The following is a 20,153-nucleotide window of genomic DNA, read 5'->3' on the forward strand; positions in this document are numbered from 1 at the left end:
ACGGTCGGCGCGTGTCGCTTCGCCAGCACTTTGATTTGTATAGGACATAGGCAGCTGTTGAAGACGGAGAATCACGAATTACGGCTGGCTCACATATTCAGCTGGAGGCCGGTGAGCTGCAGTCAATATAGTAGTCACGTACTCACAACTCACATCACTAAGTTAGGTTCAGTCTAGGCGTCTGCTAGCTGCAGCTGCGGTTAGTAATTTTATTAACTTGTTAATAAGTCAATGGTAACTACCGTTCCGGTACCACGACGGTCCACAGCCTCGAGTATCGCTATCACGTGAGTACCAACTAGTATAGATAGTATAAACGTCGCGTCGTCTAAATGATAACGCGCATGCATTGAGAGCGCGGCGACCGACTTTTAAACTTTTTGAAAGTAAAAGTTCCGTCGCCGCGCCGTCCGCTATTATTTCATCGTTTTTCAACAACAAAATAATGTTTTTGGTATTTTTCACCACTTTGTTGCACGAGACGTGACGACGAACACTTTATTATCGTTGTCGATGAGCCCACAGTAGTTATTAACAACACGTACATAGGCATGTGTCTCATTACAACGATTAATGTATGTTGGTCGTTTTTCTTTGTAGCCATCAAACGAATGAATGCCACAGCCACTGCAGTAACGACCAGCTATATTATTAAGAAAACGAATGCGATAGAATGGCATACTATTACTATTACCAAAGTAAGATACATCCGACTTCATACCTAACAACTAACATCATTATTATCATTGACAAATAAATTTTGATAGATGTACGAGTATTATAATTATTCAAATAAAATTTTGTAATTAGTGTATTTATAGTATTAAATTTTGGAGAAAATGCATTTTATTTGATGAATTTAAAATTTATCTAATATATTATAAAATGACATAGTTTACCCATACTATAGATATAATTTACATTAGGTATATTTTATTGTTATGATGATCAATAAGTATTGAAAATAGATTTTTAACAACTGTACCTACATAGTACCCAGGTTACACAGCAATACAAATTAATAATATTTAAATTAATTAACAATAATTATAGTTTAAATAATAACATTTAAAAAATTTAAAAATTGTAAATATTTGAGTTTATTCTTAAAAGCTTCTTATACCATATATTATATGATAAATCTAAGTGACTATAATTTCTTATACTTAATAAAAGAACAAAATAAAAATATTGTATTCGTTTTAGAAATAAAGTCTTAAAATACCTTTAAATAAAGACAGGTATTATACATGTACTAATTTCTAATACATAAAAATTTTAAATGTAGCATCTCATATGTAATAATTTCTATGTATTTTCCGGTTACAGCACCACCCGACCCATTATCACCTGTACCAACCACAGAAGAAATATCACCACCACAGCCTCCTTTATTAATGCTATCATCTCCACAGCAACAACAGCAGTTAAATATACCACTTCTCAGACCAGTTATTCCATCGGTTACAACATCAATGTCAATGATGACAACGACTACTACTAGTTCTACAGAGCATAATGAACAGCAGCAGCTACCCACTCCAAATACATTCATTAGGCATTGTGATGATATGGGTTTATTTCACGATTTACAAAACATTGTAGTAATGTCTTCGTTAACTGGACCAACAGGTGATACAACTATTAGTACAGCCTCTACATCTAATGCTGCTACGGTAATCACCACGGCAACATCAACTGGACAACCTACTTCTTCAAATTTATTTGACTCATCGTCGACAGCAATTGTGACAACCATGATGATGGCTAATCCATTTGACGAAACATTTAAACAAGCTGTATTGCAACAACAACAAAATGAAGCTAATCCATCAGAAAATCTTTTCAATCACAATGATAACAATGATGGTGATTTAAACACCCCATTCATAGCGACAACTACTGTTGTTAACACATCCAATAACAATACTAGTAAGTGTTAAATTTTGGTATAATTCCAACCCAAATAATAAATTATATAACATTTTTCTTTAAAGGTTATTGAAATAACTTTAAAAAATATCTAGGTTTTTTTTACAATTTATATATTTTGTGTTTAAATAAGAACTATCTTTCTACTTTAATAGGTAGGTACTTAGCGTGTTCTCGTAAGTTGTAAGAAAAAATTATGAATTATTTCAATGCACATTCTCACATAAATAGAAAAAACCCATTACCATTTTTACATTATAAATTGGCTTGTTTACGTTTTAAATAATATTATTTCAGCTGTAAAAACTTCCACAACGATAGATATGATTTCTACAACAACTGCATCAGTTGAATCTAATAAGATGAATACAACTACTGTACCTCAATCTCAAGTAGAACCTCAACAAAATGTTTATATCACGTCAACAGCAGAAGTAAATTGACTTTATAGCCATGTACAAATTTTAAATATATAATTGGTTTTATTTTTTTTTAATAGGTGCCAACTAGAAGTGTCTTAGTTATGATGGTGGAGCATCCACAGCAACAATTACGCAACTCAACTCTCCCTATACAACCTGAACATCACCCACACCAACAATTAATCGATCAGCATAAATTCATTGTTCCAACAACTACAACCACAACTAGTGTTAATGACTCAACAACAATAACACACCATGATCAAGATTTTTATGATGAAGAAATTGATGTTGATAATGGCCGTGTAATCATTAATGTCAATAATGATTCAAATACAATTAAACAGGTTGGCATTTAACAATCTTTAATTTCTTCTTAACTACTATTACTATTATATAAACTAAATTTTTCTAAATATTTTTCTGTAATAATGATATCACCTTTAAACATTTTTATGTTTATGATCAATTAAAGACTCTTAAACAGAATCTATTAGTAAAGCAACTGCTACAGAGGCACCAGAAGCCTCCATTCATTACTGAAAGCCGTGACAAACTCGGTCAACTATTGCAACAGCAGAATAAAGACATTGATATTGTCACAAATATCGATAGAATAGAACATGAAAACTATAATAGTAATGGCCAGGAAGATGAAGACTGCAATAGTCGAAAGCAGCAGTTAAAACAGAAACGAAAACAAGAAATGTTAGAAAGAAACAGGTACTTGTAATACTTCTCCTACTACATAACACTCACAATGATATAATTTTTGTTTTATCATCAAATGCCAGATTTTCATGCACTTATAAGACAATTATTTGTTTATGTAAATACAGGGTGATTCATTTTTTCTTATTATTATTTCGTCAAGTATTGACTTTTTTACTTTTTTTTTTTCAAAATATTTTGTTTCATGCTTTTTTCAAATTGTATGTGCACTATATACTTACAGTACACTCCTTATAGTGAAACTACTATCAACTTTTGATTTTTAAATAGCAAGTTATATTTTATTTAAAATGAACTAAATTAATAAGGCTTCTTTTTCTGAATTTTATCGTTCAAATTATTATTTTTAATTAATTTTTTAGCTAAATAACTTTTCAAAGTTTGGCAGTTTTCGGCTTTATAATACTTCTTGTTTCTGAAGACCAGTAGTCATAGTCACATAGGTAACAAATAATAATAAGAGTTACATATTTTCATATGTGATGAACTCATTATCGACTGATGCAGTGATGAATCTTGTACCTGTAGTTACCAACACCTTACAGCCAAACATATAGAACAAACATTTTTTAAATAATGAGTGTTTAATAAAAAAAAATCACCCTGTATATACTTTTAGAAGTCAAAATAAGCAATGAGGTTGGGAAACATTGATATAGGCTTTCATACATAATATACAAAATTCAGTCTTAAATTATGATTATGTATAGCTATTATATTATACTATATATAACCTATGATACTAAAAAAATACCTATTAAAGTAATAACTTTATTTATTATTGAAGTGTACAGTAATGTCAATAAAATATTAGTATTGTTGGCTGTATAGACTATAAAATTAGTAATTGATAACAATAAATAATTTGATACAGGTCAGCCGCGAAACGGTGTAGAATAAAGCGAAAACAAAGATGGGAGCTAATTTCTGAAGAAAATCGGAAACTGAAAATCGAAAATAGTCGTTTGCGTGAAGCTCTTTCAAAACTTGTAAGCCACAGATGCAGTAACTTACAACAACATCAAATAGAACAGCCAGAGATAATACAAGGAATATTCAAACACAATGATGATGTTTAAAATTATGATATATTGTTGCATTAATATTGAGGATTAAAGTTGTATGAGTTACATATTTTTCATTATGCTCCCAGATAGATATTTAATTTACAAAAAATTTGTACAAAGTAAAAAATAATCCTTTTTAATAAAATAAAACATTTTGGTCATATTTTATTAAGTCTTGGTATACCCTAGTTTATTTTTTTTTAATAAAAATATTATATGTAATATACAATAGATAATATAATTAATAGGTAATGAGTTAACTTTAATTATAAAGTGTAATTTTATTTGTATAGTTTCTGAGCCCTAATTTTAACTATTAAACAAGCTGATGTTTACTCTTATTTGCATTAATATATTTTCTAACTATATATAAACTTGTAATAAATTGCAAGGCTGCATACTGATAAATATTCATGGTAATCAATTAACATTATTATAACTATAACAGTTTCATGTTTTGTTGTTGTATACCAATATTATTATATTTCTAAAATGTAAATATATTTTGTTTTGTTTTTGTTTAAAAAAAAAAATATATTTTTCATCAAGAATTTAGTTAGTTAAAATTTTTATTACTTTTATCTTACTGTTATGCTCAAATGTTAATTTTATTAAACTGTATTGATTGCATGATGATAATGTTAGATGTTAATTTATAATAACTCATTATAACTTTTCTTCAACAATTAAATTGTAATTTGGTTCGTTTTATTTAAAATAGTTGATATTAATAATTCTTGTATTTTGTTATGATTATTTATAAATGATATTTATACAAATAAAAATATAAATAAGTAACTGAATAGTGAATACTAATATTAAGCAATAACTTTAAATACAAAAAATTTAGAATTCTTCAAATATAACTTTAAAAACAATATATATATTTAATTTAATTAATTGACATTTATAAAATGTAAATAACAATAAGAATAAAATAAATATTTAATTGAAATTTGAATGTAAATATAGGAACATAAAAATTTAATATCAATAAAAATATATACTATAAATAATAAATAGATACTTATTATAGTATACACTATTCTTTATATATATATTTTTTATTTTATATAATTTTATATATTAATTTTTATTAAACATTCATTTGAATAACTTCAGTGAAATTTAAAACTAATGTAATTAATATTATATTCAACTATAATGCTTAAATCAAATGCATTTTATTATGCTTTTATTGTCATACTTGAATTATACGACATGTCAACTATAAATTGTAAATAATTAATTTATTTTATGAACTGTTTCTTAGGCTATAATTTTTGTAATTAACATTTGATTTATGTTTATTATTACAGCTATTTATCCTATTGCATGTAACCAATTATAAATCCCTATAAATAGTATTTGGATTGAGTTACATTAATCAAGATTTTTATTTCATAAGTTCAGTTTTATTTTGTATGTACCTATATTAATTAATTTATATTTTATTAATCCACAATTGTTTTTAATTAAATATTTTATTTTTGTTAAGTTTGTATGTTAGTTATATATAAGCATTATATATGTTCTTTTTGTCAAAATATATACGTTTAAAAATAAAACGTGTTCAGCACTGAAATAGGTTTTTAGTTTTGTTTATATTTTAATTGTTAGATATTTATTGTAATATTTATTATGATTGCTAAAGATTTTTTAATTTATTAATCGGGTAGTTTTCAATTATAATTGTAACATGAATTTCAATTGACACATTTATTTATTAATGCTAGCTAATGTATGCAGTAATAATTAATTAAAAAATTGAGTACATTAGATAAATAAGTGTCAGCATTACTACAAATATTAGATACCATAATGTAATAATTATTCAGTGATTTTAAATAGACATAATATATGAATATAGAATTTATTTTTCATTTTAAATAGTCAAATTTTTATACATTAGATTTAATCAGATCAATATCCATTTAAAGTAACTTATGGTTGGCTTCGATTTTTTTTTTTTTATGGATACACTTTATTTTTCTACACATTTTGATATCACGATAACTAATTTTTGATAGTTATATTTAATATGATAAATTAATTACATATTTTGTATGTTATTAAAGTAAAACACTAAAATTACGACAAAAAACTCTTACCAGGTCAGATATTCATAGAATATAAAGAGATTCTATGCAGATATCGGCTTGTAAACTTTCTTGATTTTCAATTTTTAAAAATTTATTAATTGTATGTATAATGTATTTTATTTTCATTTTCATTTAGTGAGATAGGTCTCTGAAACCAGAGAGCGGATTTTGTTGTTTGTGGTCTTGTTAGATTCACATTGGCTAGGAGAAATGCAGTGAAGATATTCAGAACTTTATCTTTTATAGTTAATTCACTACAGAACTTAAAAAAAAAATTAAAACATGTTTTTCAGCTTTATAGCTTTGTAGTAAGTTAACGATTGAAGATATAGTTCTGAAAATCTTTACAGTTCTTCTCCTAGCCAATGTGAATTTAACAAGATCCCAAATAACCAAATCGGTTCTCCAGTTTTGGTAATCTACCGCGCTAAATGAAAATCTAGCAAAAAATAACTATTTTTTTAACTGTGAAAAACTAAACAGTTTTTTTGGAAATGATTAATCTCATATATTGTATCTACTTGATAATCCCTTTTTAATGAGCTATTGACCAACTTTTTAGCTATAATAGTTTTGGAGAAAAGTTAAAAGTTAGAAATTTTGGGATTGTTAAAGCCGACATTTTTGTGGATTCAAATTGTTATACCGCTTGGGTGTGATATCGGATCTCTCTCATTAATATTTTATATTAAAGCTAGCTTAATCATCCACCTACCTATACAACTGATAGCAGATGGTCATTTGAGTAATTAATAATTATTAGCATAAATTCTTCATTTGCGATTTATTTTTAATAAAATTATATTCTGATAAAATATGAATTAGAAGTGTGCATTAAAAAATTGTTTTCTTCAAAAGAGGTTACATTAAACCTCATATCTCAAAATTTCTTAAAATAAAAATAAGTCAAATTTTTATAACAAAAAGAAGTCAAATCAACAATACATTTCATTAACATGTAATATTTAATCCAATCACAAGTTTCACAGATTTTTACTTTTGAAAAAATTTGATAAAAATGAATTAAATGGGATTGCCACAATACCAACCTAATATGTTAAATGCGTATGTAATTTAAATGTACATCATAATTGAAAGAATTCAATGAATCCCTGATGATTGGATATTTGGTTAGTATTATTATTCTAGTTAATTTAGTATATTTATTACTATTTTACAAATAGTTATGAAAACATATATTTAATTTTAAAAAATGGTTTGGATGTTGCAGTTGTATATTACTAATTAACTACATTTATTTAATAACAGCAGATAAAATATGCAATATTTTTAAATTAGATGTTAGGCACTACTAGTTGAATTACCCAGGTAGGCTTGTCCGTGATCAGTTTTGCCCAGCTTTATGTTAATTATGATTTTAAATAAAAAATAAATATAATAATACATAACTTTTAATTAGTTAGGTGTTAATTTCAAAATACTTTAAAATGTAAAAGTAGGTAATTGTGGTCACATAATTTAATGTGACCAATTATTTGAGTGACCTTAATAATTTCACCTATGTTACATTGATACAAAATATATTTTCTTAGAGTTATAAATCAGACAGTTTAATTTATTATTGATAGTATACTAGTCAACATTTTATTATTATAATAATATTACTGGGTCATAAAAATAAAACGACTAAGTAAATATAATATGAGATTTTAATATTATTTATAACCCTTATTTATTTTTTATCATCATATAAGTCATTAAGAGTTATTAAATTAACATTAGTTGTTTTACAAATGATATAAATCATTTATTTATTGCTTATTGAATAAAAAAATATGATTCTATAATTATTTTATAAACATATTATATCATAAATTTGATAATTAAAAATAATATATTAATGCATTACTCATTAATTTGATCATTATCTCTAATCCTTCAAAACAATGAAGGAAATGCCATTTTATATAATAAGCATATTTATACCACACTATGCACCGTCCAAGGTCTGAAAGTTAGTGCATCATTTACTAGTGAAATAATGTAATTTGGTTGTGTTTGAAGTCTTGATTTATTGTATTATGTTTTATTACTTAATAAAAGGAAAGTCAATCAACAAAGTACTGCCAAAATCTAACTTTCACTTCTAGGATAGACAATAAATAAACGTTCTAAAGCATCAACATTAGCAAAGTTATACTAATGAAAAGGATTTATTTTTATAATTGTATTAAGAGGAAGATCTTTTTTTAAATATTCATTGTTTTCTTTTTAATCTTTAGTCACTATTTTTATGATACACATATAAATAAGTATACTATAGTAATATAATAGTAGTATGTCATATATTTATACTTATGTTTAATAGCTTCAGCCTTTTTTTAGCTAGGTACCTATAACCAATCTTATCATAAACAAATATTATTATTTTTTTTTATATACCTACTATATTATCTTTCATAAAATAATTTTTTTATTATTAATTTACTAGGTATCTGTTTTACATAAACATTAAGCAACATAAATTAAATTAATGAAATGTAAGCACAATGATATGAATGACACAAAGACAATCCATCAATAAAACTTTAGAATTTGAAATTAAAATTTAATTTTTAAATGTAAAGTTTATAATAAATGGCCGGAACCGTGGCTGATCTAAAGATCACAGATCACAGACTAAAGTCTTTTCTATGTTGAATAACTGATAAGCATCTAGTAGTATGTTATTCTGTGGTAGTGTATTTTTGTTTGGTTGATTAGAGAGTATTGTTGCATTAATCTCTTCTCTATAATTGCATTCAAAATATGTAGTCTTTCTACTTTAAGACAATTAGACAATATTCCCAGTAAAACATTTATGCTAGCATAAATTGTTAGTAGTGTTAGTACTATTCTCAAACTTAGTAGTATATAAACCTCAGAAGCGAATACCTATCCCCTAAATACCTAAGTACCTATGCAGTTTTTCACTACTATCATATTCTTATCACTATGAATCTTATAAGATCACGGTCTTATATGACCGTGTATAAGATTAACATAATCATAATACTCCACCTTAATATTACTTATTATATATTATACATAATATATAAAGTTTTATTATTCTAAGCATATTATATAGCTATTAACCCACATATATTGGTTCATCACGTCTATGAGTAATATGATTTATTGGTTTTATCACTTTGAATTTTAATTATTTACTTATTGCATATCACATATTTTTAAAACATGTATACGTATTTAAAAATACATAGAAAAGTAAAGGGTAAACAGTTTAGGACGTTTAGGTAATCACTCTGCTGTATATGATAAGTTATAGGATCAAATTTAAAAGACCCTAAATCAGTAAGACTAAATTCAAAAGAAGTTTGCGTATCGCAAGGTTAGTTTAGTTTTATTATCGCGTGGTGTGGACTATGGAGAGTTGCAATTCACGATTATTATTAGCATACATACGGACTGGAGAAGATAAAAACACATAATATAAAAGAGTGATGCAGTACTAATTTTGTAAATCGCTGAATATTTAACAAAAATATGTAATATAAGTAAATTATGTTAAAATATGTAATATCAACTATAGCTTAAAATAATCAGATAGTCCTGTGACATATTTCTATAAAGGAATCAATCAAATATTATCATTCGTAACAAATATGTAAATACATACAAATCCGCAGCCTAATAATAAAAATATACCTAGTACCTAAAAATTTTAAGTCTCCGCGGTTATTGTTGAACCACATTTAAATATTAAATGATCAAACCGTTATTCTTAATTTAAATATCAAATTTAGTTAAAATTTGAATTTCAAATATCAATAAAAAAAAGGTGGGCAAGTGGGTATCGCTCTGCTGTATAATAGAGATCCAAAGTTGGTCACTTTAATGGATGTGTTAAATTTGAATGCAATGACAGCTATCATTGTATATGAAAAACGATTCTGAACAGAGCTGATTTGTCAGTTAATGATAATTAGTAGGATATATTATATTATTACCTATATTTAAATTGTAATACATCGTTATTTTACGCGTTTTCGTAAAAAACTAAATTTCATACGCTTATAAACTATTTTCTATATTGACGCTGGAATATTTTTTTACAGTTACTTGAAGGAAAATTTATGGATAACCTAGTATTGGGTTTTTTAACTTTAGGTATAAATCACAAAAATATTATGAATTTTCAACTACAAAATTCTTTACTTAAATAACTTTAAATGCTTATAAACAAAAATTATGACTAACGATTTTTGATTTTTTTTTGCTACGATAAATACAATTTATAATAAACCTTGTATTAAATTTTAAAGATTTTTTAGATAGCCATTTCAAAAACTTAGAAAAATCGAAAATTTCAATTGTCTGTAAGTATTTTAAAAACGGTCAAAATATTTTGATTGAATTTAATCGTCAATAGATAACGCTAATATAAACATTTGTTGAAAATTTCAAGTATTTACAATGAGTCGTTTTTTAATTACAGCAAAATCAAAAAATCGATTTTGTCGAAAAGTGGTCATGCCTTATTTTTTCAGTGTTTTTCTTGACGCTTTTAAAAACTTTTGGAAATTTTTTACTTTGGACCCCCTCCCCTCAAAGTACCAACTAAATGAGTTTTCCTGTTCAAAGAGGGACTGAAGTCAAAAATCAAAGTATTATTACTACTCCAAAATGTATTGAGAGACACAAAAAAAAAAAAACACACACACATCATTGTAAAATCAATACATCCATCACTCCGTTCAGAATCTAAAATCATATTAATACATTTTTAAAATTTTTGCTAAGAAATATGTTATTTGCTAAGAACATTAAAATTTAGGTTAGTCATATAGGTGAAGTGGGAAAAAAATTTAATTACATAGGTAATTATGAATTTTATTTTACTACATTTTTTTCTTTAAATTTAATCTATTTAATATATTTATTACACACGATAATTGCGAAAAATGTGAAATGTAATAAAACTTGTTGTACATATATAAATTATAAAGCATGAATCGAAACCAGAAATAATCCAAAAAAAATATGTAATTTTTGAAAACAAATTTAGTTCTAAATTTTAACCAAAAATATTTATTTTTTACAATTTTTATAACGAAATTTAAGTCTATCAACCGAATTTTTTATAATATATTTAGATTTTAGATACGCTTGAATCATTCCAGACGATTTTGAGTCTAATAAGCGACTGAAAAGTGAACCTTATATCCGCGAGTCTTATAAACGGCGCCAACTGTTTAATTTTAAGTATTTTAATACATTTTTTATTCAACACTTAAAAAAAATAACTTACATTTAAAATAATATAATTTATAAAGTAATTATTTTAAAAGGTAGGAAAGATTAAACAATCTGTAATATTTTCAAGTATTAACATTTAATAGATTTTTAAATGTAATTTTTTATTATCTGTATAGTATATAAAATCTAAGACACTAAGTAGCAGGTTGTCTTCTTATATTACACATTTACAACATGTAGATTAAATTGCGTTAGGTAAACAGTCAATATTTAGATACATTTACTAAATAATAAGTATTAAGTAATAACACTAATAACAATATAGATAACCAGTTAAGTAGAACTAGTAGAAAGTACCTACGACCTTCCTACTATATTATTGTCAAAATATTAATGTATTAATGTTCGATAGTAAAAACGCCTTTTTTAGTAATCTTATAGGCAACTAAATTTACACAATGTTGTTTTGCTGCCGCCGAAACGTTATCAATGCTTTTCTTTTGTATAATAAATAACGATAATTAAGTAACTAACTAGTCACTAAACTATAGTATTAATATTTTATACTAATAAAGTAATTTGAATATTCCGAAACAATAGTGACCAGCCTTTCTACTTTGTGACTTTTGTTTTTGTGCTTTATGTCACTTTTTGGTTTCTAGTTAATGTACGTCCTTTGTCAGCAGTCAGTGGTGAGGATCATTTTGCTTCCTGTTTTTGTTGCGTGAGTATGATAAGTCACTGTAAGTCGTACCGTAATTTATTTTTATTTTATGATAAATATATGTGTGTATTGTTCAATAGCGAGTGTATTATTAACGACGATATTAATTAAAAGAAATATTAGCAAACTGGTGGTGACGTTGAAACACAACGATCAGATCCGATGACAATGAGCGAGTCAAATGAATGTAACAATACATCAACGCCAAAACAGCCATATAGGCCAGTAATCATTGTACATGGTTTGATGACTGGTGATGTTAGCACAATGCAACATCTTGCTGCTCGTATATCTGAAGTAAGAAATTTTGATATATTTCCTAATTTGATTATGCTGTATATTATTTAGCTATATGATAATTAACTAGTAATAGTAGTAATGGTTACTTTTTATGAATGTAGACAATAAATATTCAGTACTTAGTAGTTAATAGCTCATAATTATAAATATTGTAAGCAAGTAAATTATCTTCTTTTACAATTATTTTAAACACTATAAATTGATCTGTAGTTACTTGTTTCATTAATGTGTTTAATTATTACTGAAATAGCTACATTAAAAATATATTTAAAGTGCTTATTTTTCAAATACCTAGCCCTACAATGCATGATTTTTTTTTCTTAAGCTATAGAATACGTAAAAATAATTTAAAAATGTATATTAAATTTTAAAAGTTGAAGAATTTGATTTTTGCTGTAGAGCAAGATTATGCATTTTGTAACTACGAAAAACAGAATAAATTAATATGTTTTCAATTTTGTAAAATTTTACTATATTTATAACAGATATACCTAAAATTAGTCAAATTTACTTACATTTTAATTGTACATAAATAAATCTTACGATATTAAACAACTTAATCACATAATCCAACTTTACATTTTTTTTAAATGTTGTCATATTATAATTTATAAATACTTAAAATTATTCAAATTATATACATTTGAATTAGTACATAATTAAAAATCTCAACATTATTAGGTAGTATGATACTTTTTGAAGCAAGTTACATATGAAAGCACACATATAAAAAAAGAAATTCAATAAAATTAAAATTTTGCAATCAGTATTTACAAATAAAATATTATATTAAATTTAGGTATTCGAACTTGTGATATAACGTTTCAATTATTAACATTCAGAGACATTTATTCCTCACACCCTTAAATAATAATTATGTGCAACAATTTTAGTTATGTCATGTTTGTATTTTTTTAACATGTCTTTGTTTAAAAATTATTTCCTTACCAAGAAGAGTTATACATTACTTTTATTCAAATAATTTAATTTAATGGTAGTTACATACTGTCAAGTTATTATAATAATCATGTTGAAAATCTGCTAATCACTATAACTTAATATAATTTTATATCTATATGTTTAACAGTTACATACAGGCACCAAAACATATGTCATAGACAGATTCTGTGGTTTAGCTAGCTTGGAACCATTATGGCGACAGACAAAGAAATTAGCTGATGACTTATTAAAAATATGTTCGTTGCATCCAGAAGGTGTTCATGTTATAGGTAAATATATTTATATAAGTAGGTTAGTAGATATACATTATTTTATTTATTTTTTCATTTACATATTACAAATTTAGCTAAAATCTATGTTTACATTTTTTAGGATACTCACAAGGCGGTCTCATAGCAAGGGGTATGTTAGAAGAGTATGGTACTGAGCACAATGTTAGGACATTTGTATCGCTTAGTTCACCGCAAGGAGGACAATATGGTGGTATGTATTTTTTCTTATTAAGAGGATCACAGGATACATATTTTTTAAACAAATAAGCAGTGATAAATTACACATTTTTGCAATGTCCAATTTCAATTTTTTATGTATGTGTAAATTCTATGACAAAATATTTAGACTATTTAAGGAGTCAATTTTAAATTTCAAATTTTAAAAAACCATAAGATTAAGATGTTATTTTTAAATTTTTATGAAATAATTGTATTAAATTTGTATTTATTTTGGGCACATCAAATTTTTAATAGAAAATATGATTCATGAATTATTATAAATTTGTTTCAAAATTACAATCAAACTTTAGGAAGTATGTTTAATTTATTACTGCTTTTAGTAGTTGTTATAGTTATGCAAACAAAAATATATTAAATATATATATTTGGCATGTGCATGCAAGTATGATAGTTTTATTTTACCAGCTAAGTGATAAATGTTACATACATCAATATTTATTTACTACTCATACATTAATATGGTGCAAATGTAATGTCATATGAATAGCCTAAATATTATTATTGACAACATAGGATGAATACTGTTGTCAAACATTTGAAAGCACAGTAGCGCACTAGTTCATCAACTCAAGAAACATTTTGTACAAACATGTTTGACAACAATGTTCATCCTAGTGTGGATCTGGCTTTAGCTACACATTATTACAGGTTAAAATAGGTAAAAATATTTTTTTGTATTTTTGTTTATGTTTGTCTTATAAAAAAATGCAATGATTTAGCATATGCATATTACACCGATATCTATCTATAATACTATCAATATTGTAATGACATTTTACTATTTTTAAGCCTGCTTACCAAATAAATTAATTTTTAGCAATATAAAACTGTTTTTATGCTACCAGTATTATATAGGGTATATATTATGGTAGATAAACCGAGAGGTCTTAAGGTGTAATAAAAAAAAACTTTGTGAGATACGTAATTTCAAAAAAAAAAAAAAAACTATGTTTTAACCTGTGGGAGAGGGATGTTAAGTTCCTTGACTTACTTTGTTTCTACAATACATGATTCCCCATGGTGTAAATGCACGGCTCAATTACTATAAATTCATACTGGATTTATGTTTATTCAATTCGTGTATATGTCATAGTCAGCTTCTATTTTTCCAATAAAACGATATTATTAAAATACAGTGCATTCCGTTTAATGTGATCACTAGTTAATAGAATCAACCGTTTATTTGAATCAAATTTGAAAATCCCAAACCCGATCTTATGTTTCTAATGTTAAATTAACCTTTTATTAGAATCACCGAGTATCGGATAATTGAATCATTTTTAAAAACATTCTTATCGTTTTAATGGTATTTCAAACTTTCACTAAAAAAAAACAAGAATTGTTTTGAAAAAGTTAAAAGGAGCTATTCGAAAATTTGTCAAAAGCGATACTTTTCAGTTTTTCCAAAAGTTATAGGTACAATGTACATCATTATTATTTATTTAATTTTAAATAATTAAAAATCATGTATGTATTATATTAACAGAACATGGATTTTAATTTCAGGCTGATATTAAATTGAAATTAGTAGATTCTCAAGTACAATTAAAAATAGATAGTTTCTTTACTTTATTTTATTTTAATTTAATTTTAAACGTATATATAAATATAATCATAAAAAAAAAAAAATGTTTTATAGAATCAAAATGATCTAAACCAATGTGATCACGTTAAGCGGAACTCACTGTATTATTTTAATTTTTTTTTTAATGATAAGACAAAAAGAAGTAGTAGATTTCTGCAACAAACTAATTTTTTCTTAAATTTTCTCACATGAATCTATCCATAGATAACACGTTCTATGTATTATCTCAGTTTTCAATATCTTGTGACTTACATCGGTTCTCATATTGGTGGTTCACTTGTATTGAACTTAAGTTATTCTAAACATTTATGTTCAGAAATTAGAAATTTGTTACATAATGTAAAAAGTATGTTTTTTCTTATTTGTTTATACTAAAATTGCGATAAAAAGTGTTGGTCTACTCATATATAATATATTATATTGAAAAAAGCGGTGATATTTATTAATAATAATTTTTGTATTATAATTTTTTAGCTGAGTGTTTCACTAAAATGTTTCCTGCACTGACAGCCCGTACTGCATATGAGTTGTTCTACACACGGTTGGGTCAACGGGCTCTGTCTGTAGCTAATTATTGGTATGATCCCAGGCATAGGGACCTATACCTTAAATACAGTGCTTATCTTGCGGTAATTGATAATGTTAAACAACAAAATTCAAGTGATTTTAATTTACAACAACATAATGATAATGATTTGAAAACTATGATGATCAATACATCTACCACAGTAACTGGTAGCATTACAAATGTAGCAAAGATTGATGATGACTCACAAAAAATGGTTGAAGCGCGTATTGCTACTGCTATAGCAGCAGTCTCCGCCGCTACTGTCAAGATTGCTGAAAGCCATAACGACAATAATATTGATGCTAACAATGTTACAACAGAAGTTAATACAATTATGGCTGTAGTTTTGGCCCACGATAATGACTATGCAGAAAATAGTAGTAACTTTAACCCTAATACCAAGAAACTGGGTCTGACTCGACTGCAGAGACTGGTATTGATTGGTGGGCCTGACGATGGAGTTATTTCGCCGTGGCAATCCAGGTACTTATAATTTACATTATAATTATATAATAAATGTGTAATTGTTTCACATTTATTTACCAATAAAAGTTTTAACTTTTTACAGTCAATTTGCTGTATTGGATAGTTCTGGTAAACTGGTATCTATGCGGGAGCGGCAACAAGATGACATATACAGCGATAATGACCCAATTGGATTACATCAGCTAGACATGACGGATCGATTGGTGGAGTACACTGTGCCAGGAGTGAATCATCATGAGTGGCACCACAATGAAAAGGTACTCCGTGAGTGCATAATTGGATGGTTAGACTAAAAACAAATCTATAGTGATGCTATAGTGGGCTGTAATAGGAGTGGTATGTTGTACAAAAGAAGAAAGAGGACTTCCAAGACAATACACATCTATAAATATTATATCATTTATCAAATGCTATTGTGATAACATTGTTGAAATTATATATTTGTATTCACTATAACTATTAAATATTAAATAACTAATTATTTTGAATTTTAATATATTTTGAATTTGTCATTCTACATTCTAAGATCATACGTTATGAGAATAGTGGCTAAATTGTGTAGTGAAATAATCATAGTAAATATTATGGTGGATGAATCTAAGGGATTAGGACACTAGTCTAACTAGTTTGTTATCCCATTACATTCTATAATTATTCTATAGGAACCATTTGATTAACATATATTATATAAAGTATAATAATAATATTTTCAAGTGATATGATCATATACAATAGACCATTGAGTTCATATAGCGTATTATTGCTTAGATTCTTCAATTCACAAAATGATCGCGATAAAATATAATTATCACTAGGATGCGGATTTGTATGTATTTACATATTTGTCACAAATGATAATATTTGATTGATTCCTTTATAGAAATATGTCACAGGACTATCTGATTATTTTAAGCTATAGTTGATATTACATATTTTTACATAATTTACTTATATTACATATTTTTGTTAAATATTCAGCGATTTACAAAATTAGTACTGCATCACTCTTTTATATTATGTGTTTTTATCTTCTCCAGTCCGTATGTGTGCTAAAAATAATTGTGAGTAGCAACTCTCCATAGTCCACATCACGCGATCATAAACCTAAACTAACCTTGCGATACGCAAACTTCTTTTGAATTTAGTCTTACCGAATTAGGGGCTTTTAAATTTGCTCCTATAACTTTTTTTGACGTAAAAAACATATTGTATCCTAATTGACGTCGATTTACTTTGGACAACCTAAAAAAGTATATGATTGTCAATTGTTTTGTTGACGATGAAGAATGTCATAACTCCAATAAATAAATACTTAATTTGAATATATTCATAATTAATATTAATAAAATAATAATCTAATGTAGTGTTGTATAATTTATAATTACACACCTATACACTTGTTTTATAATTTTTTTTTTAGAATAAAAACATTTTTTTTTTTACTTATTTTGTATTTTTAAGTGTATATTTGGATAAAAATAAATACATATATATGTACATATTTTTGAATTTATAATACATATAAATCCGCATTTTAAAATTTAAAATTGGATTAGCATAAAATACTTCGAACTTTTTAGTACAAATTAGATCCAATTTTCTATGTATCGCTTGTCTACTCCAAAAGATAATATTATAATAATAAACATGAAAATATATATTATAACAAAACACATGCTCAGATTCTAAATTGTAAAATGTAGCTTGTAGCCCCTCATAACACCGACGGCACCAACTACAGTTATTCACATACAAATACAAATTATTTCTTACATTTAATATTTTAATATCTTTGTTGTGTCTATCTATAAAGCAAATAGATAAAGTACACAGCTAATAAATACCACAGAATATTATTATTATTATTATTATTCTGTGTAAATATTGCACGTATTATCTTACCTCTGTGGTCATAGACTCGACATAGATATCGTATAATATAATATTTGAATAATATGTTAATATGTGGTCAAATATTGCACTGTTTGGTGATATTATTCTCTCACCACATTTTCTACGGGAAATATAACGTAATAACATTATTATCGTTGGTGTTTTTACATATTCTATGATATCATACATCCCAAAAATACTGTTCATAATTTTTCAATAATATCTAGTGGAATCAATTTAAAAATTGTCAATTAAATAATGTTCACTTCATATAGTTAGTACTAACTTGATAAGGACTTAGCATAGTTTTGGGTAGGTGTAAGTCCCTCTTAGCCCCTCCCCTATTTGCACCAATGATACAAGTGTGAAGCGAGTATTGTGAAAAATAGAAAGATAAAATAAATAATCTAAATTAATTATTGATTCTTTACGAATTTTCAATATTATAGTACCTTTTTCTTGTCTTTGTCGAAGAAGTTTCAGTATCGTAGTTTCAAGAATTGATTAGGAAAAATAGCATATAATATTATAATAAGAAAAAAAATAGTTAAAAATCATCGAAATCGAATTGTATACTAATTGTGCTGTAATTTGTCTGTATAGTTATAACTTACTAATCACCTTCATTCATCTGTAAGAGCGTTAGGTTGGCCCACTGCCGTTACCTCAATACTTATTCAATATTCATTATCTTGTTAAAAGTTCGACCGACGAGGCGACGACCACAAGACTTATCTTTATTTTATATTAAGTAAACAGATTAAGGAAATAAAAAAAATAAATAAATAAAAGGACAGTAATTTAATGAGTATAAGAGTAAAGGCTACGCCCTTCCTTTATTTATAAAACAATAGTGATTCATTGTTCTTTTTTGTTGGCAAGATTGTTATAGCTACTTTATGTCTGTTAAGAAATGTGAGTGATTGATTGTTGTCGATTTGTCATATAGGCGTTATAGCTTTACGCCTCCGTATTATTTTTTTTTGTGGGAATTATGTATATATATATATATACAAGTATTCTAATGTTATGGCTAAATTTTATTGATATTATAAATTTATATTATAAAATATTCAAATATATATTGAACAATAAGACACATTGAACTCATGGGAGTCCATATTTTACTTAAGATTAATGGAAACGTATACCATTACAGTACAAAGTATTGACAATTGACAATACTGAATACTGGTGTACCCGGTGGCGCCCACGTAGAGTACAAATAAGTAGTGCAGTTGCACTAGTTTCACGCGGGTTAAAATTTTGGCTATGAATTTGCAATATTTTTGAATTTATGTAAGGAAAACATGAGAAATTGAAAAGCGTTAATGCGTTATGCATTATAGTTTATAAACTAGCATTAAGAAAAAACCTTATTTAAATTAAGTATCAAAAAAATTAATTTGGAGCCATACAATATTAATATATTATAACTCAGTGCAGTTCGTGAAAAACTTGTAGGCGCATGATAAAATAAATTGCCTTCTATCACAAATAATGAAATAATAACATAATTATTACAAATAAACCGAGGTTACGTTATGTTATTTGTTATGTTAATGCCTACACACACGTACTCCAGATCACTACTATTTTGTTAAAATGCGTTTTTAAACACTGTATACTAAAGTCTAATTCAAAAATTCT

General features: G+C 26.1%; 2 protein-coding genes across 3 annotated transcripts; both read left to right on the forward strand.

Annotated features, from left to right (window-relative positions):
* The first annotated feature begins 156 nt into the window (after positions 1–156).
* On the forward strand, positions 157–4,333 carry LOC113559782 (uncharacterized threonine-rich GPI-anchored glycoprotein PJ4664.02-like). Its single transcript, XM_026965535.2, has 7 exons — positions 157–287; positions 601–698; positions 1,330–1,932; positions 2,230–2,366; positions 2,432–2,701; positions 2,830–3,077; positions 3,961–4,333. Exons 2-7 carry the CDS (start codon positions 674–676, stop codon positions 4,163–4,165), a joined length of 1,488 nt encoding a protein of 495 aa, XP_026821336.1. The 5' UTR covers positions 157–287; positions 601–673; the 3' UTR covers positions 4,166–4,333.
* A 7,663-nt stretch (positions 4,334–11,996) lies between these two features.
* LOC113559748 lies at positions 11,997–17,329 on the forward strand. Of its 2 annotated transcripts, none has more exons than XM_026965489.1 (6): positions 11,997–12,218; positions 12,280–12,496; positions 13,587–13,728; positions 13,832–13,942; positions 16,031–16,607; positions 16,693–17,329. In XM_026965489.1, the coding sequence occupies exons 2-6, from the start codon at positions 12,362–12,364 to the stop codon at positions 16,901–16,903; spliced, it is 1,176 nt and encodes a 391-aa protein (XP_026821290.1). In that variant the 5' UTR covers positions 11,997–12,218; positions 12,280–12,361; the 3' UTR covers positions 16,904–17,329. The 2 variants fall into 2 exon arrangements, with proteins under 2 accessions (XP_026821290.1, XP_026821291.1); XM_026965490.1 differs by having other exon boundaries at positions 11,997–12,199.
* The last annotated feature ends 2,824 nt before the right edge of the window (positions 17,330–20,153 follow it).

Source organism: Rhopalosiphum maidis, chromosome 3, assembly GCF_003676215.2.
Source record: "Rhopalosiphum maidis isolate BTI-1 chromosome 3, ASM367621v3, whole genome shotgun sequence".
Lineage (NCBI taxonomy): Eukaryota > Metazoa > Arthropoda > Insecta > Hemiptera > Aphididae > Rhopalosiphum > Rhopalosiphum maidis.